Source organism: Microcaecilia unicolor, chromosome 2, assembly GCF_901765095.1.
Source record: "Microcaecilia unicolor chromosome 2, aMicUni1.1, whole genome shotgun sequence".
NCBI classification, from domain to species: domain Eukaryota; kingdom Metazoa; phylum Chordata; class Amphibia; order Gymnophiona; family Siphonopidae; genus Microcaecilia; species Microcaecilia unicolor.
The window spans coordinates 222,706,675-222,719,426 of NC_044032.1; the positions used below are offsets into that span (position 1 = coordinate 222,706,675).

At 42.2% G+C, this 12,752-nt stretch overlaps 1 protein-coding gene across 1 annotated transcript in view; it reads right to left on the minus strand.

Moving 5' to 3' along the window:
• OSTF1 (osteoclast stimulating factor 1) overlaps positions 1–12,752 on the minus strand; it is a 76,124-nt gene that overhangs the window by 15,699 nt on the left and 47,673 nt on the right. The window contains exons 6-8 of the mRNA XM_030193727.1: positions 12,608–12,661; positions 10,733–10,840; positions 4,257–4,306 (exon numbers count right to left, since the gene is read on the minus strand). Coding sequence (XP_030049587.1) covers positions 4,257–4,306; positions 10,733–10,840; positions 12,608–12,661 — 212 coding nt within the window. The remainder of the gene's footprint in view (positions 1–4,256; positions 4,307–10,732; positions 10,841–12,607; positions 12,662–12,752) is intronic.

Sequence of the window (12,752 nt, forward strand, 5' to 3'; positions counted from 1 at the left end):
CAAGCTTGTATGCTTCGGCATGTGGGAGATTGGATAGAGGGGACAACCGTTTACACACCATTATACCTAGAACAGGAACATTTTGCGCCTTATCATCTTTATTTTCTGTTGCACTGCAAAAAAAGTCAGTTGCCTGAGGGTATAAAGGGGAGTGTGCTCTTGGATTCACTGAGGGAGGGGTGGAAGGTTTTAGTGAGGCGGTTAGGTGGGGACCCTGAGGTGTCAGATCAGTTGCCTATTAGAGGAAATGGAAGGTTTAGATCAGGATGGGATAATGTTTGGTTTAAGAAATGGGAGCAAAAAGGGATATATCTTCTGGAGCACGTAATGGGAGCCACAGGGGAGGTGGAACCGTTAGGAACTTGGGAGGAAGAGTCTTCTGAGGGGTGGGGTGCACAGTTTGCCTATGCACAGCTAATACATTACGTAAGGACCTTGGACAGGAATAAGTTGCAATTCAAGCTAGGAGTGGAGCTCAGGTCATTTTTTTCAAAGATTTCTGATAGGGGGTTGTCTATCTCTGGGTTAGTGCAGGCCCTTGTTCAGCTATGCCCCGCTAGAAGGTTTGAGGGGATCAAGGCAAAATGGGAGGAGGAATCGGGGGTGGGGCTAGGTACTTGGGAAGTTTTGCAATCTTTAAAAGGAGTTTATACTTTAACATCTGATATGCGGTTGAGGGAATGTGGGGCTCGGGTGATCCTACGGGCATATATGACTAAGGCGATGTTAGCACATGTGGAAGGGGGCCAAGATTCGCAGTGTTCCAAATGTGGTCATCCTAGACATACATACTATCATGCATTTTGGGCTTGCCAGAAAGTGAGAGGATTTTGGAACCAGGTGGTGCATTTTTTGGAACGCCTGGTGGATAGATCTCTTCACGGTTCAATGGAACAATTACTTTTGGATGTGCCTGGAGCATTTCGCAGTTTAAAGGGGCCTGGGCGACTGCTTTGTAGGAAATTATGCTTGGTGGCTCGGAAAACAATTTTACAATACTGGGTGGGGTCGGAGACTCCAGCTTTGGGGCATTGGAGGAATCAGATACACCAATTGATGGCATGGGAAGCTCGAGATGCGAAAGGCACTTTAAGACGCAAGAAACAGTTTTTGACAATTTGGGACCCTTATTTACAAATAATGAGCCCAAGAGGTAGGAGTTTCATTATTAACAATTTGTAAAACTCCTGGGGTAAAGTCCATAAGAGGTGAAGGAGGTTAAGTTGCTCACACTCGAGACAATTGTAAGATGGCTGGGGAAGGGAGGGTGGGGAGGGGGCGTGGGGAATTGCTGTTTAGTATCTCAAGATAAGGGTTGGTTAAGGAGTGGGGGGAACAGGGGGAGGGAGCAAAAGTTTTGTGGAAACACTGTATTTTGATTCACTGATGGAGTTCCATGTCCTTTCTGGGGTAGATGGAGGGTATGCAGCTTGTTCAATAACAGTGGAAGATACTGGAGCTTTCAGAGGGAAGGGGCAGTTACGTGTGTATTGGAACGGATTGATAGATATTATGTTAAAAGTGAGTTTTGGGGATTCCGATAACAAAAGGTTTACAATTAAAAGGAGGAGAGGGTGGGGGGAGGGGGGGTTGTTTGGGGAGAAAAAGAAGAAAATGTTTTGATGTATGTGGACGGATGGATAGTTGTCTGTTGTATTAGGAGGGTTAATCGTTGAACATTGTGTATCGATGTTTTATATAATACTTCAATAAAAAGATTTAAACATAAAAAAAAAAAAGCCCTTTTTTGCAGACGCGGTAAAATCTGGCTCGAAACACACTCAAAACACGCACCTACACTACCGCAGGCCACTTTTTACAGAAGCTTAGTAAAAGTACCCTTCAATGTGTAATTGAACTCTGGAATTCATTGCCAGAAAATATGTAAAATAAAGTTAGATTAGTGGGTTTAAAAAAAGGTTTGCATAATTTCCTAAAAATCCTACGCCTTTATTAAGACTCACTTGGGAAAATCCACTGCTTATTTCTAGGATAAGTGGCATAAAATCTGTTTTACTCTTTTAGGATCTGCCAGGTACTTGTGACCTGGATTGGCCACTGCTGGAAATAGGATACTGGGCTTCATGGACCTTTAGTCTGTCTCAGTGTGGCAACACTTATGTTCTCAGTCAAACAAAGTAAATCAATCAGATTCATCTGACACAATCTTCTCTTAGTAAAAACCATGTTGCCTCAGATCTTGCAAACCAAAATTCACTATTCTTTCATTCAGAGGCATCTCTACTACCTTTTCCACCGCTGAGATAAGGCTTTCCGGCCTATAGTCTCCCACCCCTTCTCTGTTAACACTTGTGAAGAGAGAGAGTACATCAGCCTTCTCCAGTCCAACGGAATCTCCCTGTCTCCAATTATCTATTAAATACATCCTTTAGAAGATCTGCCTGAATGTCTTGGTGCTCTCTCATCCTAAAGATGTATTCTCATCTAGCCCTGTGGTTTTGTCCACTTTTGGTTTTTCAAGCTGCTCATGAAAGCTTTTTTTCTGCGAATAGTGTGGTATGTACTCCATTTCCATATATACCTTTGTCAATCTGCAGTCCTTCTCCAGGATTTTTTTCTGTGAACATGGAACAGAAGTATTTGTGTAGCATTTCCACTATTTTCCTGCACATATCAGTCTTCAACACCTTTGAGTTTAGCAATTCCATCCTAGTCTTCCTCCTGTCTGAAATATGCCTGAAAAAAGTATAGTTTTCTACCCATGTTGCCATCCTGATTTCTCTTTGTCTCTTTCAGCTTTGTCTATAATTCTTTTCTGTGTTGTTGTTCTTCTTGTGATCTTCTGCATTTTGTAAATGCTTTTTCACCTTGATTATTGCAGCCACTTCTTTGAAGAACCATACTGATTTCCTTTTCTGCTTGCTATTATTCACTTTCCTTACATAAAGATCAGCAGCCCTTTTTTGTTTTATTCCACCTTTCAGTTTAGCCCACTGTCATTCCACAAGCCTCATCTCCGTCCACCTCGCCAGCTCTTCCTTCAGGTAAACTTCCCCATTTTACCAAAGCTGTCATATCTGAAACCCGGGACTTTTGAGTTGGATGTGGTTGGACTCATCCCTTAGCTTTTATATTAAAACCATACTGTAAGGGCAATTCTATATCCTGGGCACTTGAATTTATGTGCTCATTTCACGCAGGATTAGAATACCAGCATTTACCCATGAAAGGCATCTTGCTCTCACTAAGGGACCCTTTTACTAAGCCATGTAGGTGCCTATGCATGCCCGATGTGCGTCAGTTTTGAGTTACTGCCCGGCTACTAGTTGGCCCTTGTGGTAATTTCATTTTTGATGCATGTCCGCTACGTGCGCCGGAAAATAATTTTTATTTTCTGGCATGAAGCAAAAACCAGGCGGTAATCGTCAATCTACGCGCATGGACAATTACCGAATGGTTACCGCATGAGACCTTACCACTAAATCAATGGCTGGCGGTAAGGTCTCAGACCCAAAATGGACGTGTGCCTATTTTTATTTTGCCGCACGTCCTCGAGTACCCCCTTGCCAGTCAGGTTGTCAGGATATCCACAAGGAATATACATGGAATCAATGTATGCAAATCCAATCCATACATATTTATTGTGGATATCCTGAAAACCTGACTGGCAAGGGGGTACTCCAGGACTGGACTTGGGAAACACTGCACTAGACCACCAGTGTTTTGATGTTCCCTCATGAGGGAGACATTCAAGAGGCCACATTTTTATTCATGCTGTAAATCAGGGCTGGGGAGGGGGAGGATTAGAGGGCCACTAGACATCAGGTACTGGAACCCCCCACCCACCAGAGGTGTTGGGGGGGGGGGGCTCTGCTTTTACCAATGAGCCCTTCAATTGTACGCAGTCAGTTTTTTGTATGGTGTTACAAGCAACATCCTTAGCTGTGAAAACATGCAAAAAAAAAAAAAAAAGGGCCTGTAAATATTTAGTTACAGGATTCAGAAAAGCCAGAAGCACCTAAATTTGCAATACATTTCTGATCAGGATGGAAATTAAAATATATCAGGATAAGCCTTCGGTTGTGTTAACAATTACTCTTGGCATGAGGTATTCTTGTGCTTTCACTCTTTAGGAGTAAGGCGATCACTAATTTTAACACATAATGAGTGGCTTTACAACGCAACAAATTCTTTAGCACCCCACAGTGTGAAGCTCATGCATCTATACTTTAGAAGGCGTCAGGATTGAAAAGTATTTAGAAGATGTGAGTCATGCCAATCCCTTATACACCTACCTGTTGGTTTAGTTCAATATTTGGCTGTGTAAGCAAGACTTCCACTATATCTAAATAAAAAGAATAGAAATACAATACAATTCAATATATACATTTCTAAACTGCATCAGCCAAAATAAAATTATTTCAGTTCAGTGTGGTTTAACAAAAGAGCTTGACCAGCCACTTCTGAGAATCTACAATATTTAAAATAAAGAATTACGAACAATAATTATTAAAAACAAAAAATAAAAATATTTCTAAAAACTGTACCATTTTTCAGTAAAGAGAAATGTTTTTAACATATGGCAAAAAAAACAAATAATTAAGTTCTATTCTAAGGAAAAAGGGCAAAGTATTTATAGATTGATAGGGCAATGTGGACGAAAAAAGACGCTTGTATTTAAAATTTTTAACTGATGGATAATTCAGGCAATTTTGCTATCCAGATTTTAAAGATTTACAATTAGTAGAACATATGATAAATTGGTTCATATAAAATGGAGCCGAACCAAACAGAATTTCTTTATTTATTCAACAAACTTGATATACCTCAGAGGGCCTGGCATAGGCTTCAAAGCGGTTTATAAAATGCGTAAAAGAAAAATGCATAAAAGGAAAAGAGACAGCCGCAGCCGCAGAGAATAATAGGGGAAAAAGAGATGGGATGTTAGAAAAGGAAGGAGGCAGGTACACAGGGAGACTAGGGTGTAGTTGAGTAGGAGGCAATGAAGAGATGGGTTTTCAAGGCCTGCATTTAAATGTAATACATGCCCGTATGGCAGTGGCGTAGCCAAGGGTGGGCTCAGGTGGGCCCAGGCCCACCCTCTTTGGGCTCAGGCCCACCCAGTAGCGACACACCTGTGATTTGGCAGACAGGGATCCCCAAGCCACAGCAGCTGAAAACTCCCAACAACTGTCCTTCCTGCATACCTTGTAAATAGCAGATCTTTGCCTGCATCGAGCAACGACTGATACATACTGTGCACTTGCCCCACAGCCTTCCCTCTGATGTATTCCCACCTATTCAGAAACAGGAAGTTGCATCAGAGGGAAGGCTATGGGGCCAACATGAGCAATGTGTATTAGTTTCTGCTCGCTCCGGTGAAAATCTGCTATTTAAAAGGTATGCGGGGGAGGGGGGATGCTTGAGAGACCATATGGCATGCAGGCAAGAGAGGGAGAGACCAAATCACTGTGGGATAGGGTGGAGTTCTTCTGCCCACCCATCTTGCGCTCAGGCCTACCCAAAATTGAGTGTCTGGCTACGCCCCTGCCGTAATGGCAACCAATATAATTCAATTAATAACAGAGAGACATGTTCAAATTTTATAGCTGAATATATCAATCTCGTGGTAGCATTTTGTAAAGTCTGCAATCATCTAAGCATAGAATTAGAACAGCCAGAGTATTTCCAAAACACCTTCTTTGTAAGCAAATTAATATGCCACTGAAGAGATAAAGAAGGGTCCAAAACTACACCTAGAACTTTAAAAAATAGCTCAACTTCAACCATTTTTTTTGTTTAGTATTAAACTAACCATAAATGGATCAACTTTTGAAGGGTGAAATCGTAAAAGTTTTGTTTTGCCTACATTCAACTTGAGTAGATATCTAGAGGCCCAGTTTTCTGCACTTACAACGCAAGCCTGAAATAACTTGGTAAAAATAAACCTTCCCCAGCTAACAGCAGGAAAACACCAAGGGCTCTGTTTACTAAGGTGCGTTAGGGTTTTTAGCGCGCCTACACTTAGTGCGCACGCTAACCATGTAGGGATATTGTAGGCATGTACATGGTTTACATGCGTTAAAAACATTAACGCGCCTATAACGCTGCTTAGTAAACAGGGCCCCAAGTGATCTATCTAATCTTCACAGTTATTCCTGACCATGCTCTAAGGATACATCCCAGCTGTCATAGAAGCTTGACTGCATGTAAGATATATTACGCCCTACCAAGAGTTTCTATATTGCTGAATCTCTGAGGAGATGAGCAAAAAAAGACTCCATACTTAATCCGGCACCCTTTTCTCCCCCCCAGCACAGAGGGAGAGTTTATCAAAGTGGGCTGTCATTAAGATGGGTTACTTTACTACAAGTTGTGCTATTTTACCACAGGATCTCCTTGCATAAAATGGGACCCTAGGATAAAATAGCATGATTTATAGTAAAATAATCCATGTTAATGGTAATCCACATTGATAACTTCCCCCATCAACCTGAATATCTTATGCATCACCTGTGGAGTAATCTAAACCAGCCACCAAAACCAGCGAGGCTCTTACCTGAACATCCATCTTGCTAGGTCCCTGTGGAAATACTGGACAGCACTTGGCCACTACCAACCTGCTGGCAGTTATCTAGTTGACTGGTACCAACCCAATTACCCCATAATGCCTATTATTGTCAGGTTTTGCTTCTTTTTAATACAAACAAAAATGGCCCATCCATCCTGCTCAATTCTACATCTGACACAATGCCATGACCCCAGACCACAGCTTTGGAGGGTAGGCTTCTGGTCTATGTCTGTATTTATATTTATTCACACAAATGTCTTATCCACTGGGAGAATTAGGGTCATTTATTTGGGCTCCTTATAGAGATATGTATTTATATATGGTTTTTAAATTAATGTTTGTACACTTCTATTGACAGGAATATTTTCATTTTTATTTTCATTTAAATTTAATCACATTTTGTCATGTATTTTAATGTTAATTCTTGGTTTATATAGGACTTTGTTGTAGACTCCTGATGCAGGCCTAGAGCCCAAAACACTGCCAATGTCGAGTCTTGAATTTTCAGAATTAAAGCATTTGAACATACAGAGCATGATTTGGTGCGTGTTCATTGCCTTCACTGTGTTGTCTGTTCATTTTGAGACCTGTGAGGGTTAGTACTTCTGTGTTTTTGTCTTGTTCCCAGAATTCGACATCTTCCTCCAACCATTCTATATGAGTTTTACCTACTTAATAAAACCATAAGAGTAGATTTTTCTGATACTGACTGTATATATGCTCTGACACTGTATTTGAGTGTCTTTTATAAACTGTATTAAAAATTTAGCTGTATACCTCTAGTGCTGGCTCAAAGCCCAAACATGGCCATGGGTTGGGTTCTGGGATCTGTCGAATTTCAAAGCCAGAGGAAACCTACTGTATTAGCTCTTTGAAAAGGAAGCGGCTTAGTAGTTTGAGCAATGACCTAAGAACCAGGGAAGCCAAGGTTCAAATTACTACTAATAATAATCATTTCTATAGTGCTACTAGACGTACCCAGTGCTGTACACATTATATGAGGGTACTTTCTCTGTCCCTAAAGAGCTCACAATCTAAGGACCCTGTTTACTAAACTGCACTGTAGGCACACTAACTTTTTAGCGCGCACTAATGACACAGACACCCATTATATTCCTATGGGTGTGTCTAGCATTAGCGCGTGCTAATTTTTAACATGCACTAAAACGTTTGCGTGCCTACAGCACAGCTTAGTAAACAGGGCTCGTAGTTTTGAACCTGAGGCAATGGAGGGTTTAGGGGCCCTATTACTAAGCCACGTAAGTGTCTACGCACGCCCAATGTGAGCCAATTTGGAGTTACTACCCGGCTACTGCGTGGCTCTTGTGGTAATTTCATTTTTGGCGCGCGTCCAATACGCGTGTCCAAAAAATAAATTTTATTTTCTGGCATGCGTCCGCTACGCGCACTAAGTGGCATTTGACACGTGTAGGTCATTACCACCCACATCTAGGTGCCCCCCTTCACCCGTAAGGACTATGGTAGTGGTGTACAGTTGGGAGTAGTGGGTTTTTTGGGGGGGGGGGTTGGGGAGCTCCGCACACAAGGTAAGGGAGCTATGTTCCTGGGAGCAATTTATGAAGTCCACTGCAGTGCCCCCTAGGGTGCCCGGTTGGTGTCCTGGCATGTCAGGGGGACCACAGCACTAGAAATGCTGGCTCCTCCAACGACCAAAGGGCTTGCATTTGGTCGTTTCTGAGATGGACGTCCTTGGTTTCCATTATCGCCGAAAATCAGAAACAACCAAGTCTAGGGACGACCATCTCTAAGGATGACCAAAATTTCAAGATTTGGATATCCCCGACCGTATTATCAAAACGAAAGATGGACGTCCATCTTGTTTCGATAATATGGGTTTCCCTGTCCCTGCATCGGGACGTTTTGCGAGGACGTCCTCATCAAAACTTGGACGTCCCTTTCGATTATGCCCTTCTAAATGTCCTGTTATAACAGTATCCTTCATGGATACCTCAATCCGAACCATGTGCTCCTGAGTGACTATCGACTTCCTCACCCCCCCCCCCCCCATTCTAATTTAAAAGTTGCTCTATCTCCTTTTTAAATGTTAGTGCCAGCGGCCTAGTTCCATCCGGTTAAGGTGGAGTCCTTCTTTTTCGAATACGCTCCCCCTTCCAGAATGTTGCCCAGTTCTTAACAAATCTAAATTTCATCATCTGCACCATCTCATCTACTACTACTGCTCCTACCATTTTGGCTGAAACATAGCATCAGAGACTCCAACTGTAAGCAAAAGAAACTCAACCACTCATAAAAAGAATCTTGGCATACTAACAGGCTTATTTTCGAAAGAGAAGGGCACCCATTTTTCGACACAAATTGGGAGATGGGCGTCCCTTCTCCCAGGGTCGCCCAAATCGGCATAATCGAAAGCCGATTTTGGGCGCCCTCAACTGCTTTCCGTCACGGGGACGACCAAAGTTCCCGGGGGCATGTTGGAAGCATAGCAAAGGTGAGACTGGGGCGTGCTTAACACATGGGCGTCCTCAGCCGATAATGGAAAAAAGAAGGGCATCCCTGACGAGCACTTGGCCGACTTTACTTGGTCAATTTGTTTCTTGCGACCAAGCGTCGAAAAGGTGCCCAAACTGACCAGATGACCACCGGAGGGAATCGGGGATGACCTCCCCTTACTCCCCCAGTGGTCACTAACCCCCTCCCACCCTAAAAAAATTTTTTTTTTAATATTTTTTTGCCAGCCTCTATGCCAGCCTTAAATGTCATACCCAGCTCCCTGACAGCAGTATGCAGGTCCCTGGAGCAGTTTTAGTGGGTGCAGTACACTTCAGGCAGGCGGACCCAGGCCCATCCCCCCCCCCCCCCCCCCCCCACCTGTTACACTTGTGGTGGTAAATGTGAGCCCTCCAAAACCCACCACAAACCCACTATACCCACATGTAGGTGTCCCCTTCACCCCTTAGGGCTATGGTAGTGTTGTACAGTTGTTGGGAGTGGGTTTTGGGGAGGGTTTGGGGGGCTCAACACCCAAGGTAAGGGAGCAATTTCTGAAGTCCACTGCAGTGCTCCCTAGGGTGCCCGGTTGGTGTCCTGGCATGTCAGGGGAACCAGTGCACTACGAATGCTGGCTCCTCCCACGATCAAATAGCTTTCATTTGGTCGTTTCTGAGATGGGCGTCCAACCAAGGACGACCATCTCTAAGGTCGACCTAAATGTTGAGATCTGGGCATCCCCGACCATACTATCGAAACGATAGATGGACGCCCATCTTTTTTCGATAATACAGGTTTCCCCGCCCCTTCGCGAGGGCGCCCTCAGAAAAACTTGGGCGCCCCGTTCGATTATGCCCCTCCACATCTAACTACACAAAACTGTAAAAGGTATACCCACAGAAAAATTAAATGGTAAAGAAAAAAAACTGACAGAGTAAAACTATTTTAATCTGCTGGCCAGTCTCAGGAGTTCACAAGCACTGGACTATACTGTGAAAGGAGACCCAGTCTATGCGCCCTGGCCCAAGGATGTCACAGCAATAGGTAGGCTAAGGTGGAGGGACAGAAACAGATGAAAAAATGGGGAAAGGTTTAAGCAGTTACAAAATAATGTTTTATAAACTTTGTTTTGGCTTTGATATTTGATTTTGCAATTGGCAGATCTCATTGCAGAAGTAGATAATGGTCAACTGTCTTCAAAGATGGAAAATTTAACACTAATCATAAACTTTAAGAATGTTCTATTGATTTCCAAAGCATTAAGTTTTGGAATAGTATTGTAGCCACTCTGCATCAGATTGATTCGATATTTTGTTTAGGAAGTCTCTGAAAATGTACTTGTTCTATAGGCAGAGTTTGTAATTCTTTATATGATTGTAATTATGTATCTTTTATAAATCTTATTGTATAGACTATGTGCTTGGTTGTAAATTCCTTCTAAATGTAGAAGTTTTATGATTGTAATCCACTTTGTAATGTATGTTAAAGGCACTACAGAAGTACATCTGAAGTATCACATACCATATGGAACGAGTTTATCTTGTTGGGCAGACTGGATGGACCGTACAGGTTTTTATCTGCCATCATCATCATCTACTATGTATGTTACATAAATACAATACAATACAAGTGAGATGAATATAAAAATTGGTATAATGCAAAGAGCGCTTAAGTATCAAGAGACAGAAGCTGAAAGATCAAATAATCATGTCGTCAGATCCTTAAATGTACCTCTGTGTCCACCATGGCATGCCCAGTACAAGGCTGTACTTCCAGCTTTGTCCAAACCATTAACACCAACTCGGTTGTCCAAACATTCTCTCAGCCAGCTTAAGTTCCCTGAAAAAGTTTACAACCAAACAAGAAAAGCAAACTGAAAAACTCCATTTTAAAAACCAAAGATGCTGTTTTACCTGGTCGCAGTATTTTTATTAAATTTAAAAATAAAATAACAGAGGACAATTCAGTGTAACAGTATAACAGCATACAAATTGCAAAAATCATGAAAAGGACAGAAGAGAGAAAGAGTGGAGGGAAAGAAAAGAAAAAAGAAAAACTCTTCTCATCAAGCATCTCTAAAGTAGGACAATAACAAAGACCACTTCTCCTTATAAGTGATATAGCGACATGACTTTTTAACCAGAAAGGTATTATATTTATAAGTCTGAAATACCAAATTCCACCATTCTTGATATGTAACTTGACCCAAGGTCTTCCAGTGCCCAAAACTACTTTCAAGGCTAAAGTGAGCAAAGTATTAACAAGCAAGCATTCAGTATGGCTTAACGAAGAGCGAAAACATTGGTCTCTGAGCAACACTGGCTCAGCACCCAAAGTAAGGGAGCAATTTCTGATGTAAATGAAGGCATGTATTTTTAAGCTCTGGGATATCGACTAAGCGTATTCTATATACCGTGCCTAAATTTAAGACCTGCTTATAGAACACACTTAGTTGAAAATGTCCTTTGTGCGGATTTTTTAGGCACCTTATATAGAATCTCCCCCTTAGTGCACGTGCTTGCCAATTAAGACGCCCCTTATGTGCTCAAGGCACACGTAACTGCAGGCACCCAGTTACAGAACTTTATTTGGTCTATAACATCACGCTTGCATTTTAGTTGTAAGGCCACAAGTCAGATTTTTGTGTAACACTATGCTTAGTTTTAGGACCTACTTTTTATTCTCAGTTTACTAGTTCCTTTATGTTTCAAGACACTTACACATGCTGTGACAAAACAGTGGTTTTTTTAAACCTGTAAAACTGTATTATTTCTTAAAGTGTATTTCTCTAGTTTGGCCAGCAGGTGGTGCAGGTTTATGCTTAAAGCTGTTATAGAGAACTGATGCTTCCTTCTTTGGTTAACACAGATAAGAGGTAGCCTGCAGTGATGTGGCCAGCTACTTTTAAACTTGTTGTTCTGGGCTCTGACTGGCCCAGGAGCTCAATTCATCTAGGATGTACTAGTTTTTTCCCCAGTCTTAGCCAGGGAGAAAAGAGAGAATGATCTCTTTGCTGAAGCCCTGTGAACAGTTATATTTGATAACCTGTGAGGAGCTATATGTCCTGATCTCCCCAGGTACTATTTAGATAGTATACAAATGTTTAGATAGTGTTATAATTGATCCATATTTCAGTTACCTGTTATTGTTTTACTTATTGAACCTTTTCTGTTCATTATTCTAATTTTTCATGACAATAAACATTTTAGTTTACTGCCTTTGCTTGTCTGGACCAACTAAGAATCCTGGTGGTTTGTGTGATGGGTCTGTGAGTGCTTTCCAGAAACTGTTGGACCACTGGGGGTGTGGCCCCAGTAACCTAGAAATCACTGGGGATAATTTGAGAGCAGGAGACTCGCCGAGAGGAGGTTGGGACCCAGTCGGTGGGAGGAGGAGGTGGGTGCTAATGTAGAGCACAAATGGCAGATGCAGGCGGACCTGAGCTGTGCTGGGCAAAGACCCTCTAAGTGGCCACGGAGTAGTCCCAGGCAGTTGGCTAGGCGTTTCATGACACATGCCACAAAAGCATTTCCTGGATTGCCAAAAAGAGTAATGTACCCATCAGCAATGTAGCAACCTCAAAGCAAAGAACACACATGCTCTCACCTCTCTTGGCGGCTTCATGCAATGGATTATCAATTGATTCAGCTTGCTCAGCCACTACAATATTAAAAATCTGATTAGTGAATGATCTAATGAACCTCAAATAAATACAATAAAAAAGCAATGCTCTCAGATGGTCTCTATAATA